Source organism: Cibotium barometz, chromosome 33 (genome assembly GCF_041138505.1).
Source record: "Cibotium barometz isolate CiBa-2024 chromosome 33, ASM4113850v1, whole genome shotgun sequence".
Lineage (NCBI taxonomy): Eukaryota > Viridiplantae > Streptophyta > Polypodiopsida > Cyatheales > Cibotiaceae > Cibotium > Cibotium barometz.
In genome coordinates this window covers 18,474,307-18,493,624 of record NC_141078.1, presented here as the reverse complement: position 1 = coordinate 18,493,624, position 19,318 = coordinate 18,474,307, and the positions used below count along the sequence as shown (strand labels likewise).

Sequence of the window (19,318 nt, the reverse complement as noted above, 5' to 3'; positions counted from 1 at the left end):
CTAGAAGGGTTAAGTTTCTGTTTCACATTAAAATTTGCATCGGCTTATGCACATGCATATACCAAAGATATGAGACTGACAAATGATTTGAGCACACATGCGCACTCCTATCCATACCTCTCAGAAAAAAGCATCCTTATGCAGCTGATCTGGAAGGCAAACAAAGTGGTATTTCCAAAAATTCAACAAAACTATCACTTCACGACAAACACAACCAAGCTGCAGATCTGTTACTTATCGCTCACCTTTCCTGTAGACAAGCATGCAATGCATATTAGTGCACAGTAGCTGAAAAGAAGCCAAACCAAAAACTCCCAATTTTGCCCATCAGGTACCTGCCAATAACAATGAGAAAAATCCATGTGAAACACTTTGTAATAGAATCACTTAAGCACTGATACATAAAGCAGGGATACAAGTTTTTAAATCAAGATTCAGCACATGGAGGCTCTTTTAAAGATCCACAGACGGTGACTCACACAGCTTCTTGCACTGGTGAACCATAGACAGCCAATAACCGTCCAAGCCCAAAGGAAAGGATAGAGAACCAATGCCAAACAAGCTAGAATTATGACCCTCCCATTGAATCTCATCAACATCTGTAAATTATCATTGCGCCTGCAGAAAATCCAAACCACAGCACTACATATTAAGCTCAATACCACTGTGCAAAACTAAGAAGAACGTAACAAAAGTCTCAAAAATCTGTAGTAAAAGCCCGAACCTCTCCAAAACCCCCCACTAATGCAACAAAGGTAGTTTTGATTGTACGAAGTTGTAAAGCAGCATAATGTCTCAATGCATTCATAAGATCCCTAGGAACCCACTCTAACTAGTTATGGAGAGAGAAAAAAGGAAAGGGAGGGAAGGAGGGAAGGGGAAGGGGGGGCTGTTGCACTACTGATTACATTGCGTGAGCAAGCATACCAAAAGGCTATTTTCACAATCCACCGGTAATGAGTCTATGGATAAATTACAATGGCTGTAGATGAAATTTAAGAGGATCCTTTGATTCAAACCACTCGACTTCAAAAACCATGACACCTCACAACCCTGCAATCGGAGCTTGGAGCCTCAAGCTAAAAGCCGGCCCACAAACACTCCAAAACTCACCCTGACCAGAAAGCCCAAATCGGCATGATGGGTGGATGGTTGGACTAGATCAAAAAGGCCCAATATCAACGCGAGGGTCGTTGTTTTTGGTGCCACACAGTGGCATACCTCAGGACTTTCCCCAAGCAACTCCCCGCCGTGACCGAGGCAATGGTTGCAGAGCCCGAAACAGTAGAGCCTCCCCCACCACCTAACCCAATGGTTAGTAACATTATGGTGGAGAGAACACATTCACCTCAAGACGGAACCCCTCAAAAAGGGAAGCTCAGCAGGAGGAAACCCTTCAAGTGCTAGAACTCCGCAGGACGGAACCTTAGCCAGTTGTGTACTCAGCGGGAGTCGAAATACCCAGTTGGTATGCTTACCCGGTGGAAAAGCAAGACTAGCTGCCTATGAAGATTCTTTGACGCCTACTAGGGGGTGATTGTGCAAAGCTGTAATTTCTAGTTTGTCTTCAATTGTTGGATTAATTGTCACATGCAGAAGCTCTGATAGTCCTCTGATAGTCTTCTTTCAGCCCTAAGTACTACATAGGAACTCTTGATGCAAGAACAATCAACATAGATAGAGAGGAGAGAGAGAGAGAGAGAGAGAGAGAGAGATGGATGTGTATTTAGTATATTAATATAGTACGAAAAGGTGTATATGTCTAGACAAAATCCATGGCCTTTGGCTTGCCCAAAAGGGCAGCTAATGACCTTCAAAATCCTATCTAGGACCTTCCCATAGGGCTGACCTGCTATCGGGCCAGCAAAGACGACACACATGCAATAAATGTTGGCCAACCCTTGGTTCACCTACTGTGATGCTTGCCGACTTCATCTGTGTCCAATCTGAACCTAGCTAGTGCCCTAAACCTAATGTTTGAACCTAGCTAGTGCCCTAAACCTAATGTTTATCTGTTGCAAATCAAGGATTAGCTTTGGATCAGCCATGTCCATGTGCATGCACATGACATCCGGGATTCTAGCCTTGACCTTGGGCAATTTTGTCATCATCCTCTGTCTCCACATATAGTCACCCATACTTGTTATCTTTCCCTTCCTAGCAACCTTTTCACTAAAAATCTTGCCATATGTCACTGAATTATGTCCATGTACATGCACATGACATCCCCTCCTACTAAATTTGATGACAAGATTCCAACCTTGCCCTTGGACAATTTTTCCATCACCCTCTATCTCCACATACGGTCTCCCATACTTGTCATCTTTTCCTCATGGCAACCTTTTCACTAAAAACATTGCCATATGTCACTGAACCCACTCCAAATCTAGTGTAGAGATCGGTGCATCTGATCCACTTTGTCCCCTTGCCTTCTTGCCATGTCCCTGAACACAAACATGAATCCTTCTTCTTCAAACTGATCATGGTAACCTTTGCTTCACCCCTTGGATGAACATCATCCAAGCATTTGCCTATCGACTACTTATTTGTTGTACTAATTCTTTCTATTTGCTACTTCCCTTACTGCTAGGCTTCATTATGACTGAGTCTGCCCTACATCTCCGGAGGTTTGACAGAAACTCAGGACAAAGGGCTTTGTGTGAGTATATGCTCTTATGTGTGTGTGTGTGTGTGTGTGTGTGTGTGTGTGTGTGTGTGTGTGAGAGAGAGAGAGAGAGCATATCTTGATACAGAGTTCTACACCCGCTGTTGGACACTGATGACGTTAGTGGGAATGGCGTAGTATCTAGTCCATACTATGAAGCTTTCACCCAATTTGTGTTGTGGTGAAACAAGAGCCTTGGCCCCTATTTATACAAGTTTGGGGGAAAAAGTTATGCTTTTCCCCTTAGAAAAAAAAATCTATTACAAAGGCTTTTCCCCAAAGACTATCGAATAGCTTTTCTCCCTTCTTTTATTTTTATTTAAAAAAATACATGGCGAATAGCTTTTCGAAAAGAAAATCCCACGCTGCTCTTTTTTTTCATGTGTTTTTCTTCCGCATTTTGCTACTTGGCGTTTTGTGTTTTTCTTTACTGCCCGATGCCATCGCATCTAGCTGCCTGCCTTCTCCTCTTTCTTGCGCTTGCTGCCTTGAGCTTCACTTCTCTCTCTTGCTTAGGTGCAGTATGACTGCAGCGCCTGCCACGTCAGTTGCCTACGTGGCAGCGCCTGCCGTCTTGCAGCCTGCCTATGCAGAAGCCACCAGCAGCCAGTCGCCTGCGCTTTCCTGCGGCCCTGCCACTTGTGCTACAGTGTGCCTCAGCCACACGTCAGCTTGCAGCCCACTTGTGAAGCCAGTCCTTGCCACGTGTCACAATGCCAGTACTTGTTGTACTTGCAAGGCTGTCGCACAAATAGCCTTGAGAGAGAGAGATTGCTATACCTGCAACAAGGTGAGAGAAAAACACATACATATGCATATGAACATGCACACACATGTACACACACACACCAAACATGTATCTGCATCCACACACGTGTACAAACTTACACATGCATATACAGGTAAACATTATTAGTGAATGCTAAACAAGATTAATCATAATCACAATGGTTAAGAAAAAAAAAGGTAAAATACACAGTCTTGTAACATACCCCCCTCTTAAAACAAAGCAATCGTCCTCGATTGTTCATTCAAAGGATCTACCAACTGAAACAGAACCTAAGATAGCAACGAGAAAACTATGTCCTGCCAACTGAAACAGAACATCTGAATACCATAAATCAAGAGCATCCACCTCGTCAAGTCGTGTCCCCCATGGATGCTTTACCTGCTCCGCTCATGGCCATCCCACAGGACCCACGATCAGCCGTCAAGGTGGCTCTTCAATGGACTCAAGAGAAATAGAGGAAAGCAGCAAACCTTCACCGTCAATCATTGGTGTTTGATTTGGGTGATTGGATGCTTTTGAGATTTGAGAAGGCTAGACTCAGGAAAATGAAGGGTAAACAGAGTTTATATATCCTAAATTGAGTATGCGGTACTATGGGCCTTTTTAGGTGATTGAGAAGATGAGTGATGTTTCTTATCGTCTTCAGTTACCGGATCATTGGAGGATTCATAATGCATTCCATGTGAGTCTTCTTAGACCTTTCAGAGGTCAGGTGCCTAAAGATCAGGTTGATGAGACACAACCAGAGGTAGAAGAACTTCATGAGATTCTTCAACCGGAATAGATTTTGGCACATAAAGAAAGAAAAGTCAGAGGAAAAGTTTCACGTCGATATCTAGTGAAGTTTGTGAACTATTCACCTATGGATTCGAAGTGGATGGAGGAGGGTGACTTGACAGATTCACAGAGGATACTACAACTTTACCTCGAGGCTTTTGGTCTGAAGCCTACCTTAGAAAGTGCTTCAACAAGTTCAGTTGTGGATTCCGGAGTACTACCTGTTACTCAAGAGAGGGGTGACTCCGCTCCCTTGTCACAAAGTTCACTTGGATGAGATATGGAAGTTGCTTGGTGTTCTTATCAACACACCCGAGATACTGAACTGACAGTATATCTACCTATGGGATTTCTATGATATATGTGTACTAGTCACATGGTTTGATTCATGGATATACGAATCTTTGAGAGAATGGGGACGCCTATTCTAGACTTTCGTTTGATATGCATCAATGTTTTCTCATGTTCATGATGTACTGCGTTCTTGTAAGCCTCATCCATATTCTCCACAAAACGATCTGCCTCGAAGATCTTATCTTTTGTGTCAAAACCCCATAGGATCTCCTCGTGGAACGCTCCTGGTACAAGTCTCAAAACCTGCAAACAAACCAAACAAACAAGAAGGGGATGCACACCTGACTCACCTCCCAACCATGACAGCCGTGGGCAAGCCCACAGATATGGATGTCCCCACCGAGCCACGAGCTGAGCTAACTAGATGGACGTACCGGCCAATCTCTACCTCGCGACGTCCCATACCGCCACGAAGCTACCCTCGCGGGCCTCGAGACTGCTGCCGGCCTCGGCTGCATAAAGCATGTGCACGTCTGCACTAGATCCAGGCTCCTGACCATAGAGCTCTCACAAATCACGCGAGACTCTATATGACTAATGACTAAACTTGGCCACCCTTTTATAGGCTCTTGGCCGGTCATTGGGCGTCCATACTTGGGCGCCCGCCCGTCCATACTTGGATGCCCGCCCGTTAGTCTATCCCTAACTCAGCTCGCCAATCAACCTGCCTAGCTCCAAGCTTCCCCAAACCTCAACGCTAGTCTTGTGTGCGTGTAGCACACGGTAGATACACACCGTGCACATGACATACTCCCCTTTCTCTAAGAGCTCACTCCTGAGCTCACTAAAAAGCCAGGGTAATCTCTCTAAAGAGTAGTCAATGTCTCCCATGTAGCGTCCTCCTCAACACGATCCTTCCACTTGATCTTGTATTCCGTGATAAGCGTATTACGCAATCTTCTTTCACGAAATCCAAGAATCTTTTCAGGTTTGAGTGGAACAAATGTCATGTCCTCGACATCTATGATTTCTTGAGGAGTAACTAACTGGTATGTTCCACCCAGTACTTCCTTAAGTCTACTGACATGAAATACAGGATGAACTTTCACATGAGAAGGCAAATCCAATTCATATGCAACTGAACCAATCCTTCGTGTAATACGAAATGGTCCACAGTATCTAGATTCTAGGAGATAATTTCGGAGATCTACCTGTCCGTAAAGTCTCGGAATCTTTTGGAACTCGCAAATACACCATCGTTCCTTCATAGAACTCTCTGGGTGAACGATGTCTATTAGAATAAAATCTGTCTCGGTCTTGAGCACTTCTAATAGATTCCTTCACAACTTGTAACATTTCTTGCATATCTTGCAAAAAATTACGTGCTGCATCATGCTGAAGTCCTGAGAATCCCACTGTAACAGGTGATCTAGGTTGAAAACCATACATAAGTGTTGGGGTAAAGGCATTATGCCCACCCTTATAGTGTGTACAAGCCCATGTGTTTTATAGTACATAGTACACTTAGTACTTTTAATGTACTATGTGCACTATGTGTACTTGTGCAAATATACATGTGTGATAGGGGAGTCACACACTCATTCCAATGAGTTGACTTATCCCCACAACTCTCTCTCTCTCCCTTCTTCTCTCTGTGTATGTCTCCCACATGAAACCTAACCCTAATTCTACTCATTCAACTGGTATCAGAGGCCTCGTTTTAGGGTTTTGTTCTCGAGTGCTGCATCGCTGGCTTCTTCGTGGAGCTTTGCCATTAGCCCACTCGCTCATGAATCACTGGCTAGTAGGGGTTTCTTCTTCTATCAGCATCTGTAATTAATTCAGTGTGCAAGGGAGCGTAACAGCTCGACTCTCCAGCAGCTGCTTTGCTGCGTGTGTTGAACTAGTCGCAGGCAGCCATTTCTCCTTCAGCAGAGCGACGGGTGAAGCTTGCGGGGGGGCGGAGGTGGAGAACGGGTGCAACTGGGAAGGGCGAATCCAAGGGGGCATCGACGTGGTACCCGGATTCGAGTGGTGGCCCATCAAAGCCTACCGCCCCTGCCCGGCCTTCGTCCAATCGGGCGGCCGTTACAGGCGGTCCGGCCAAAGCCTGGACGAGATCGCCTTCGGGCGCCGTGCTACAGGTTCGCGCGAAGCTGGAGGAGTCTACGCCGTGCGTCGCCGACTCGATAGCATTCCAAGTCCTTTTCCACGTAAGCTTCGTACGCCTTGGAGAAGGTGAAGAGAAGCGAAGCGAACTTGCCCAGTGGAACTCCTCGCCTGTCATTTTGTCTCCATGCCTTCTGCAGCACGCCTGAGGAGAGCTACGCACTTACGCTTCTGTGTATAGAAGCTTCAACCAGCTGCAGTTCATCTGCACAGATTTTCAGCAGCAACAAAATCAATACAGCAGCACCAAATTCAACGCCCCCTTTCTGCAACATTAATCAGAGAAATTCAAAAATTAAGAGGTATTTGCTTCAATTCTTTGGGAATTTCTTATCAATTCAATCAATTGAGCAGGTACAAGTGCCAAATTGCTCAAATTTTGAGCGAAATTGGCAAGATTGGGTGACATTGGTCACAATCAGGATCAATTTGCAAGAAATTGGATGTCAAAATTTGGGGCTTTTGATGTATTTGTGCAATTGGGCATTCATACATGCTGTATGATGTGAGAAATCGCACATTCGGGCAAAATTGCAGCAAATTGCAGTGCAAATCAAGGGGCTTTTGTGCCGATTGGGTTGATTTGCATGCAGGCACTCGCATTTGATGCTTTGGGCAATGTGTTGATGCCTGTCAAGCACTCAATGTGCTTGTAAATCAAGGGGCTTTTATGTACGGGATGTATATGTGGCTAGGGGAAAGCATCACGAAGACTCTGGATGCCTTCATGTGCGTTAATGTACCATGTATGATCAGAAATTGATCTTAAATCAAGGGGCTTTTCAAGATTTTATGCTTGTTGAGCTTGGCAAAGCAGCAGGCAAGACTTTTATGCCTTGAATCCTCAAAAATCAGCTTGCAGTCAAGGGGCTTTTGCCCAATTTCTGTTCGGGACTGTTGTATGCAATGTTCGGGACTGTAAAAGTCTGATTTTCACTCATTTGGACAGCCAGGAGAGCATTTATTGCTACTGTACCTGCTGGTACAGATTTGGTACAGCTTTGTACAAGTTTTGACATGGCTGCACATTGATTTGAGTGAGCAAAAATCTCAATTTCAGCTGCTGTACTTGCCGGTACAGGTTTGGTACATCATTGTTGAGCACTTGGTACTGTTGTACAATACTTTGGAAGGGGAACAGAGCACATTTAAGGTGCTGTCCTAAATCTGCAGCAACCAGATTTTGGTGATTTCATCACATACAGTGGGAGTAGAGTTGCATCTGTGCTTCCGCAGTGGGAGATAAACTTTGGGAGAACAACTGTGAGCACTTTGTGTGCTTTTGGTGCAGTGTTTGCACATTTTGCAGGGAGTCAGGCATTGACAGGTTGCATATTGCTATGGCAACCACAGGTGAGAGCTCTTCATTGCTTCACATCAAGAAGCTTGAAGGCTCACATAATTATGATATTTGGCAAACCCAGTGCTATAATGTGTTGCTCCAGAAGAAGCAGCACAAGCCCATCAAAGAACGGGGCGTAATGCCCGCTTCTCTTACTGCTGAAGAGTGGGAAGATAATATCAAGGTTGACATATACGTACGTACGGATCTGATCCGTACCGTACGGCCGTACTGTACGGGTCCGTACGCGTACGGATCAATCCGTACGTGAGGTTTTTTTGGGGGCTGAAAATCGTCGTGCGTTGTCTGATTGGGCGCCCGCCTGGCCTTTGGGTACATACTAGGCCTTTGATTAATGTACATTGTATTGTATACACTTATTGCAGAGAGCGTGCGTTACAGAGAGCAGAAAATTATCGAAAAAGACCAGGCGAAAACATTTGCACAGCGTTGGAACTTTGGCGTGCCTGCAGGTAAACTGAGCATCTTCCTCTCTCTCTCTTTCTCTCCCTCTTGAGTCTTATCTCTTTCTCCGCGTCACGCAAGACCTCTGGCTTGCCGCTTATAAGTTGAAGTTGGTCTCGGAGGGGAGTACAGAGGAGACTGAGCAGCAGCCAGCAGCTTGTGAGAAACGAGCAGGAGGAGATTATTCGCATGCTGCACAGAGAGCTGGAGAGTGTGGATCGACGTGTGACGAGGTCACGTGCGCGAGTTCTCAGTCTCCCGTTAGTCGGGCGAGATGCAGATCTAGAAGTTTCACGACGAGAGACCATTCGGCGAGGAAAGCTTCCTGTCCGTACTCCTCGGAGACGGGCAAATGAGGCTGTTCCTCTCATTCAGCCTACGGAGGATGATGATCCAGGACAGCAGAGTATGATGGCAGAGCCAGAGTATGATGAAGAGGGCAACGTCCTGACAGATGGGGACTTGCTCTCTTCAGGAGTGTCATCATCCTCATCCGATGAGGAGTTTTGAGATTCAGAGAGTAGTCTCGAGAGTCGAGTCAAGTCGAGACTCTTTGTTATTGCTTAGTGTTTTTTACTTTTGAGTCTTGACATCAGACATTTATGATTTGTTATTTGTATACTCTAGTATGAGCCTTTTAGGTTGACATCAGACATTTGTTATTTGTATGCTCTAGTATGAGCCTTTCTACGTCTATTTTGTCTTGACAGATATACAATGTGCCATTGTGTCAAGTATATGATGTGTGTTTTGAAATTAGTACATGCAAAGTGGTTTATTTTGATTCTTGAATGTTTTATGTACCTTAAATGTAGAAAGGTGTTGAATGTCCTATTGTTTGCCAATGGTACGTATTTTTACGTACATAAAAAAAATTTACTGTACGGAACACCGTACAGTACGTACATATACACAACGTACAGTACGTACACATCAACCTTGGAAGATATGGATGAGCTGGCAAGATGCACCATCATGTTGTCTGTGTCAGACTCTTTACTTTTCAGCATTCGTGAAGAGAAGACAGCTTGGGGAATGTGGCAGAGATTGCAGGACTTGTATGCCCAGCAAAGTGCCTCAAGCAAAGTGTATTGGCTGAAGAAACTCATAGGTCTTCAGATGAAGGAAGGGGCGTCTATGACAGCCCATCTAAATGAGTTTAATGGTATTGTCAGCCAAGTCATTAATCAAAAGTTGGCAATGGACGATGAGTTCAAAGCCACTTTTCTCTTATGCACTTTGCCAGAGAGTTGGGACACATTCAGGACAGCCACTAGCAATTCAAATACTATGCTATCATATGCAGATGTGGAGGGTGCTCTTCTTCAAGAAGAGATGAACAGGAAGAACAATTCTGTTGGAAAGTCCAATGCAATGAATGCACGTGGGAGATCCCAGCAAAGGGGTAAAAGCCAAGAACGGGGAAGGAGCAAGTCCCGCTCCAAAAAGGACTTGGAATGCCATTATTGTGGCAAGAAGGGACACATCAAAAAGCAATGCTACAAATGGAAGAATGATCAAAAGGAAAAGGACAAAGACAAAGATGAAGCCAAAGATGCAAAGTCAAAGGGCAAAAGTGGAGTCAAGATTGAAGAAGTCAATGTGTCACATGCAGGTGACAGTGAGGATGAGGTCCTATTCACGTCTTCACTTGATGCCCATTCACTTCTTGCAGGAGATGGTCATGGTATGCACTCATGGATCATTGATTCAGGTGCCTCCTTTCATGTCACAGGTTGCGGAGACTTGTTTGTCAGGTATACTGCTGGCAATGAAGGAGTAGTTTATTTGGGTGACAACCATGCATGCAAGATTCTTGGCAGAGGTGATGTGAGGCTTGTGTTTTCAGATGGCTCACAGCTTATGCTCCATGATGTCAAGCATGTGCCTGAGATCAAGAAGAACCTGCTTTCTACTGGACAGCTTGATGATGCTGATTATGTTACCACATTTGGTCGTGGAAAGTGGAAGATTAGTAAGGGCTCACTGGTTGTTGCCAGAGGCTCTAAGGTGGACACTCTTTACTTCATGCATACAGGTGTTTGTCACCATGCTAATGTAAATGCAACCGAGCTGCCGGAAATCTCTATGTGGCATAGCCGGTTGGGACACATGAGTGTCAAAGGAATGGAGCAATTGTCTCGTTTTGGTTACTTGCCTTCTCAGGTTTTCAGTTTTGTGAGCATTGTATATATGGCAGGCAACTCCAGTGCCCCCACAAGAAAGCTCTTGGACAGAAAGATGCTCAGTTAGAGCTTGTGCATACAGATGTATGTGAGATGCCTCAGCTTTCTTTGGGAGGGGCAAAATATTTTGTGTCTTTTATTGATGATGCCACACGCAAGGTGTGGGTTTATCCTCTTCGTTTGAAGAGTGATACATTCTCAGTGTTTCAGAAGTTTGTTGCTCATGTTGAGAATCAAACTGGCAAAACACTGAAGTCTTTGCGTTCCGACAATGGTGGAGAGTATATGTCCAAACAGTTTCAAGACTTTTGTGATGCTAAAGGCATCAAGAGGGAGCTCTCTACTCCTTATGATCCTCCACAAAACGGGACAGCAGAGAGGATGAACAGGACCATTCAGGAGAAGGTCCATTCTATGTTGTCACATGCTGCGTTACCTCATGGTTCTTGGGCTGAAGCTGTTATGACAGCCGTTCATCTTATAAACAGGTCACCTAACACGAGGCTTGGTGGGAAAGTGCCAGAAGAAGTATGGACAAGGAAGCCTCCGTCATACAAGCACTTGAGAGTGTTTGGTTGCGTTGCGTACGTGCACATACGCAAGGAAATGCGCACCAAACTTGATCCTAAGTCTCACAAATGCATATTCCTAGGATATGGTGACAAAGGTGAAATGGGGTATAGACTTTGGGATCCCGTGAATAGAAAGATTATACGCAGCAATGATGTCATTTTTGATGAAACATGCATGTATAAGGAGCCTGCAAGGCAACAGGAGCCTGGCATAGTCATTTTTTACGATGATGGACATCATGGACAACAACCAAGGGCTGTAAATCAGCCATTACAGCAGCAAAACCAGCCCTTAAATGGTGCTGAAAATGGTCCAAATGGACAGCCAGAGATGGCAGAAGATATCCCTATGGATATTCCACAGTTAGAGGAGATACCGGGCATGATTTTTCAGCCTTATGGCATGGAACAGGAGCCACCAATAGGTGGTATGCATGCTGGACAGCAACCTGCAAATGATGGTCATTGGGTACGGAGGTCCACAAGACCCTCCAGAGCCCCTGACAGGTTTGTTCCAGGGGTTGACTACTTGATGCTCACTGACTGTGGGGAGCCCTCATGTTATAAGGAGGCTTTACAGAGGGCAGACAAGGCTCTTTGGGAGCGTGCTATGAAGTCAGAGATGGATTCTTTGCACAAAAATGAAACATGGAAGTTGGTGCATTTGCCTACAGGCAAGAAGGTTTTGCCATGCAAGTGGGTTTACAGGCTCAAAGTTGCACCAGATGCAAAGCCAAGATACAAAGCCAGGTTAGTGGCTAAGGGCTTCAAGCAGGAGTATGGTGTGGACTTTGATGAGATCTTCTCTCCAGTGGTCAAAATGACCACACTTAGAGCTGTATTAGCTTTGGTTACTCATGATGATCTGGATTTGATTCAGATGGATGTGAAGACTGCTTTTCTTCACGGTGATCTCCATGAGGAGATATATATGCAACAGCCAGAGGGTTATGCAGTGAATGGAAAGGAGAAGCTTGTATGCAAGCTGAAAAAGAGTCTTTATGGGCTCAAACAGGCACCAAGGGAATGGTATCATAAATTTGATACATTCATGAAATCCCAGAATTTCAGGAGAAGTAACATAGATCACTGCTTATACACCAAGAAAGCTTTGGATGGCAGTCTATTGATCCTCATCTTGTATGTTGATGATATGTTGATTGCCGGGAAATCTCGTAAAGAGATGGATGCCTTGAAGAAGAGACTGCATCAAACCTTTGATATGAAGGATTTGGGTGATGCAAATCACATTTTGGGTATGCGGATACTTCGGGACAGAAATCAGCATGTGTTGTATTTGTCTCAAAAGGAATACATTGGCAAAGTTTTGCAGAAGTTCAATATGGACGGGGGGAAGAAGACTAGTACTCCTTTGCCTCCATATGTGAAATTTAGTGCTATGGACAGCCCACAGTCAGATAGTGGCAGGGCTGATATGGCCAAGATTCCGTATGCTTCAGCTTGTGGCAGTCTCATGTATGCCATGGTTGCTACTAGGCCGGACATTGCATTTGCAGTGGGAGTGGTTTCTAGATACATGGCCAACCCTGGCAAGAAGCATTGGGAAGCAGTGAAAGGTGTCATGAGATACCTGAAGGGCACACAGGATATGTGCATTTGCTTTGGCAAACAGGATGCATTAGTGCATGGTTACACGGATTCGGATTATGCCAGTCATCCAGATAACCGGAAGTCTACTGCCGGTTATGTGTTTACATTCACAGGAGGTGCTGTGTCATGGATATCCAGGATGCAGAAGTGCACAGCCTTATCTACTACAGAGGCCGAGTATATTGCAGCCACAGAGGCTTGCAAGGAGGCATTATGGCTATCTCGGTTAGTGGTTGATTTGGGTTATACAGGGGATATTCCATTGTTGCATTGTGACAATCAGAGTGCCATCCAGTTGGCAAAGAACCTTGTCTTTCATGCAAAGACGAAGCATGTGGATGTGAAGTATCACTTCATCAGAGAGGTGATAGAGAACAAGCAAATTCAGCTTGTTAAGATTCATACGGATGACAACCCGGCTGATCTGTTGACAAAGAGTTTGCCTCCGGAGCGGTTTGCTCATTGCAGACACTTGATGGGCATTGGATGAGGCCAGTTTCAGCCTTGATATGGCCTTGTATATTATCATGTACATGCTGATTTTTCTTTTCCTTCATTTAAGGGCACTTTGCCTTTAAGTGGGAGGTTGTTGGGGTAAAGGCATTATGCCCACCCTTATAGTGTGTACAAGCCCATGTGTTTTATAGTACATAGTACACTTAGTACTTTTAATGTACTAAGTGCACTATGTGTACTTGTGCAAATATACATGTGTTAAGTGTACTTTTAATGTACTAAGTGCACTATGTGTACTTGTGCAAATATACATGTGTGATAGGGGAGTCACACACTCATTCCAATGAGTTGACTTATCCCCACAACTCTCTCTCTCTCCCTTCTTCTCTCTGTGTATGTCTCCCACATGAAACCTAACCCTAATTCCACTCATTCAATAAGCATGAAAGAACTAAAACCTGTACTCGTATGCTTAGTACTGTTATATGCAAATTCTAACATAGGAAGATAATCCTCCCATGAATTCTGTCTTTTGGATACATATGCTCGAAGCATATCCTCGAAAATTTGATTCACTCTTTCTGTCTGGCCATCAGATTGAGAATGATATGAGGAACTCAAATTCAAAGTTGTTTCCAACTTCTCAAAAAAAAGTTTCCAAAAATCACTCGTAAACTTAGAGTCCCTATCACTGACTATGTCCTGCGGTAACCCGTATAGTCTAAACAATTGCTCGATAAACTGCCGTGCTAATTGCGTAGCTATAATAGTCTTCCGGGTCGGTAAAAATCTAGCCATTTTTGTCAAGCGATCTACCACAACCCAAATAGAATCGTGGCCTTGATGCGTTCTTGGCAATCCAGTAATAAAATCCATGAAAATACTTTCCCATTTATTAACTGGGATCTTTCTCCAAAGGATGCAACAACCCAGCCTGTCTAAAGCGTTCAGCTTTATTTGCTTGACAAACTTGACACTTGAGAACATAATCTTCTACATACCCTTTCATCTTTGGCCAATAAAAAGTGTGTTTCACTAACGATAATGTCCTGTGTACCCCAGGGTGTCCAGCACAAGTTGTGTCAAACTCTCTTCCGAGGATAAATCCTTCATCTCCGCACTAGTTCCACCCATAGAATTAAATGTGTCGACCATAGACTCGCCCTCTTGAAAAAGTTGACAATGAAATCCCGACAATGGAACCTTGAAACCGGCCTTTAGAAACTTGACGAGCGGTGAACACACTTAATCACACTTAAATCGCTTTACGAACTGGAATAATAAACTTGGGGAAAGAAGAAAAAGAATAAGTGGAGCTAGAGTGCTCCTGCACAAAAGACCAATTGGCCCCAAAGCGTGGCGTCCCCACAAGTATTTATTTATCACTCGAGGTCGGCGTAGCCCTTGTACAATTTCCGAGAAGAAATCCCCTTGCTCCACGTAAGTCTAAACTTTAGCAAAGAGGGATGTCATGTGCACACATTAGAATGGTGCCGTATGGACATATCTTCCAGCTGCAGCCAATATTTGTTTAACAGGATGCGTGTTCCTTAGAAGACTTACATAAACTTGATTAATGTCATGTGCATGCGCATGGACCTAGCTGATCCAAAGCTAATCCCTGATTTGCAGAGCAGATAAACGTTTGGTTTAGATGAGGATGAGACTACAAGTGATGCAGTTGTTCTTGTGACAATCACTTCTGTAACTAAATTATTGGTGACTAGCAAAGAGGGATGTCATGTGCACACATTAGAATGGTACCATATGGACATATCTTCCAGCTGTAGCCAATATTTGTGTAACAGGATGCGTGTTCCTTAGAAGACTTAGGTAAACTTGATTAATGTCGTGTGCATGCACATGGACCTGGCTGATCCAAAGCTAATCCCTGATTTGCAGCAAATTAACATTTGGTTTAGGGCACTAGCCAAGGTCAGACAGGCTCAAATTGGCCACAGATGAAAGTCAGCCAGCATCACAAGAGGTGAACCAAGGGGTCGGCCAGCATTTATTGCATGTGTGTCCTCTTTGCTGGCCAAGAGCAGGTCTACCAGTTTGGGGTAGTTTACAGGCCTTATATAAAGGCTAGGCCAAGGGTCATTGTAGCATCTGATCCCCACCATGGGGCGAGTCCTAGATAGGATTTAGAAGGTCATTAGTCACCTTTTTGGCAAGACAAAGCCATGGATTTTGTATAGACATATACACATTTTTGTACCATATGAATGTTTTGAATACACATTGGACAACCATCTCTCTCTCTCCTCTCTTTGTCTATGTTGATTGATCTTTCATCAAGAGATCCTATGCAGTACTTAGGGTTGAAAGAAGACTGTCAAAGCTTCCACATGTGACATGATATCAGAGCATCAGGCTGAGCTATGCTAAGTGCTGTTGGTGTCCCAAAAGAAGTGCGGAAGTCCAAGGAGAGTAACTCAACATGTGTCAAGACTCCCAGAAGCTGGTTGGTGTGAAGCAAACCCAAGGGAAGGGTTTCATGAGAGTCGGTAGCAAGTTGGGGCTGCCAAGGAAGGCTTTTATGGAGCAATTCCAATCGCTAAAGATAGAAAGAATTAGCACAATATCAACTGGCCGCAACTCGGATGAAAACTTCACAATGTGAAATCTGCATGTCTGCTAATACGGCTGAATTATATACCTAGATGAATCTAGGAACATGCCCAAATTCATCTTTTAGGAACGTGCATGTTATATACTCATGGTAGTCAACCCACAAGACTATATAACTATCAACTCCATTATGCATAGTATGGACTAGATACTACGACATCCCCACTAACGTCATCAGTGCCCAACAGGGGTGTAGAATAATGTATCAAGATATGCTCTCTCACACGCACTCCACATCACACAAAGCCCTTCGTCCTAAGTTTTTGTCAAACCTCCGGAGATGCAGGGCAGACTCGGCCATAATGAAGCCTAGCACTAAGGGAAGTAGCAAATAGAAAGAATTAGTTCAGCAAATAAGTAGTTGATAGGCAAATGCACCGCTAAAGATAGAAAGAATTAGCACAATATCAACTGGCCACAACTTTGTATCAAGATATGCTCTCTCACAATACACTCCATACTTGGGAAGACTGTTTCATGTGCCATTTCCTATCCTGGATGCTTCTAGGCAACCTCAGAAAATTCCAAATGCTAAGTTTCAACCTAGTGAACGCTTCACTTCTATGCCTTTGTCTCTGGGCTCTATGGTTGTCAAAGCTGCACCTTGTGCTTGAATCTCTCTCACACTCTGCCAAGCTCTCTTGCTGGGTTGTTTCAACCCAATTGAGCCCATGCTTTGTACCTTCTTGCACCCAGTGGTTATGTTCCTTAAGAACTACCGACTGCAAAGCATTGAAGAATGCCTCGATTTTGCACAAAACGCAGATTTGCCTCCTTCAAACAAAACACAAATTAAAAATGATGTTGATTGCCTACTTAGACTTTATCTACATGCAAACTATCACCATATGTCAGACCTATGGTAGAGAAGCGGTAAAGCACATGCAAAAATGCAAACTCTACTTTAGTTGTATATCCCGTCCATAGGCGGCCGGCTGCAAAAATCAGGGCCCATCAGCCCAAACACAGCCTGTGTTCTTACCCAAATACTGGCTGCAACATATGTCCATGTGGCACCCTTCTGATGTGTGCACATGACATTCAAAGTAGTTTAAAGAAACACGCTTTACCCTGAGAATCATGGTTGCAGCATATCTAACCAAATACGTGCTCGACCAATGCTGCTCCTTTCGTTCCTCACAAGCATCTACTCCTACACATTGGTGGCATTGCTCCTCTTCATGTGTGTTCCCACTTGTCTCCTTCCCCTACTCCTATAACTACAAGCCCCCTTCCTTGGCATAGACCCTGCTGCTTATCCATGGTCTATTTTACACTTAACAACCATCTTCCTCCCTTACAACGGCTCATACTGTGACTAGCTAATTTCTCTAAGGCTAGCTCTACCCAAATATACTAACAGGAGGAGTGATGCGTGCAACAGATGGTCAAAAGTTGGTAGTTTACAGCCACAAATTTAGAATCAAAACAAAGCATAAGCCACATTCATAGTATTTGGCAATATCAAAGAAATGTCATTAGCTTTTACAACATGTTCACACTTACAGCCCTAGCCCTGCTGCAAGCCCATTGTCGATGAACATAAGGATGCGGAAAGCAAAAACTGTTGCATAATCAACCTGCACATGCATCACAACACAACCATCGCATGACAACACAATCCCCATTTTATTCCTTGAAAAACACTAGCTTAAAAGACATGCCAGAGGTAAAAAAAAGTAGCACAAGGAGTTCACCGCAATCCAGATACGCAGTGGATATGCACAGGACTGGTATCGTTCCCAATTGATGGAGACAACTATTCTGCCCAGGGAGTTAAGGCTTTAAGCCAACCCCGCTTTCAAAGAAAAAGTAGTAAAGACAAGCAGCCAAAAGATCACAAAAAATGGCTCAATCTAATAAGTTATTAAGAATGGGAAAACAAGAACATAACATAGTTCATTCCACATGGACTGAATGTGCCGCCATTTCGTCCACTTGATGAAGGAGAGCTCCTTAGAAGGGAATGAAAAAAGAGACAGTTTTGACATCACTGTGAGTTCAAACTTAGGGATCAAATAGCGCATACATCACTGTGCATACCTTCTCTACTCACTTGTGTGGGCACTGTGAGCACATACATATGTAACAGCTCGTTTATTCTAAAGTAGAGACTGAAATGATTCATTTTTGAAAAGAGATATTGATCTAACTTTCATTGACACGTACCACAAGCTCACTGACATGCATCGGAGTGCAACAAAGCTGTGTCCAGTCGCATGATAAAGTGCAATACTCCTAAGCTTACTCGTAAAATTCATGATAAAGTGTATGCATGAGTTTTGTGCTCGCTGGAAAGAGTCCTATAAACAGGTATGTGCATTGGCACACTCCCCAGCCATCTTCCTATGTGCATTGGCATTGGCATACATCCGACACTCACCCTATAAGCATTGGCATCCTCCTATGTGCAGTGGCGTGCATCTGGCAATATTCCTCATGCTCGATGGCAATAATCCTATGTGCCTAGCCATGCATATATGTACAAAGGGAATATTTCTATGTTCATAGCATGTAGCTTCCCAGCCTAAAAAGATACGCGCTGATGGCAAGCATGGAAAGAAAAAAGGCATCGTACCTGCATCCCAAGACCAAGGCTTTATTAGTATTAAGCAAAAACCACAGTGAGGTATAGGGGAGGATCCCACGCACCATTTTACATCGAACCTAGTCAGACTCATCGTCACCTTCAGGCTCGGAAAAATGTAACAGGAGATAATAGCCTCTGAAGGGGTAACGATAAACCTATGGGCACAAAGGAGACCCCTCAGCTCCCCGTCAACGACCGCATGGCTGAACTTCGATGGCTCTGTGTCAGGCCTTCGCTGAAACTCTAAATCCTTCCGTCGGGCGCTGATTCCCTAATTTCCACCTGACAAAACCCTAATGCCCTGCCGAAACCCTAAATTTATAAACGCAGCTTTATTCTGTCGCATCCTAAGTGTACACAGCTGCATTAGGAAGGCAAAAGCCGTATGCTAGAGATGCAGACAGTCAAAATGCAACTCCTCCTGCCAAACCCAGCTCCTCGACCCGCTGGAGCAAACGTGTTCGGCGGGCGTGAAAGCGGGCCTTGCAAATCCTCTCTCACTGTCCTCTCTTTCTTTCTTTCTTTCTTTCTTCTTTTTTTTTTTTTTTTGCCAATAATAAGTATATGTATTAGCTGAAAGCTAAGTACACCACTGACCCATTGACATCAAGAACTATCTCCCTATTTTTCACACTTGACTTCATTTAATAAGTCAGAGAGTAATGTCCATCTCTCCTCTTCCAAAATAAAGCAAGACTGCTCTCAAGATATTTGGTAACCGAGCATAATGCAAGCCTCCATCATAGCCTCCCTTAAAGTTTGCTTTT

General features: G+C 44.1%; 1 protein-coding gene across 2 annotated transcripts in view; it reads right to left on the bottom strand.

The window, feature by feature from the left end:
- The window catches only part of LOC147619374 (E3 ubiquitin-protein ligase SIS3-like), a 36,842-nt gene extending 17,736 nt beyond the window's left edge, over window positions 1-19,106 (bottom strand). The window contains exons 1-6 of one of the 2 annotated variants that reach the window (XM_086773010.1): window positions 18,614-19,106; window positions 18,501-18,539; window positions 17,659-17,725; window positions 17,468-17,541; window positions 480-618; window positions 246-335 (exon numbers count right to left, since the gene is read on the bottom strand). In XM_086773010.1, the coding sequence (XP_086629136.1) occupies window positions 246-335; window positions 480-618; window positions 17,468-17,541; window positions 17,659-17,725; window positions 18,501-18,539; window positions 18,614-18,642 (438 nt within the window). In that variant the 5' untranslated portion in view covers window positions 18,643-19,106. The remainder of the gene's footprint in view (window positions 1-245; window positions 336-479; window positions 619-17,467; window positions 17,542-17,658; window positions 17,726-18,500; window positions 18,540-18,613) is intronic. The other variant, XM_086773011.1, reaches the window with a different exon arrangement.
- Between the last annotated feature and the right edge of the window lie 212 nt (window positions 19,107-19,318).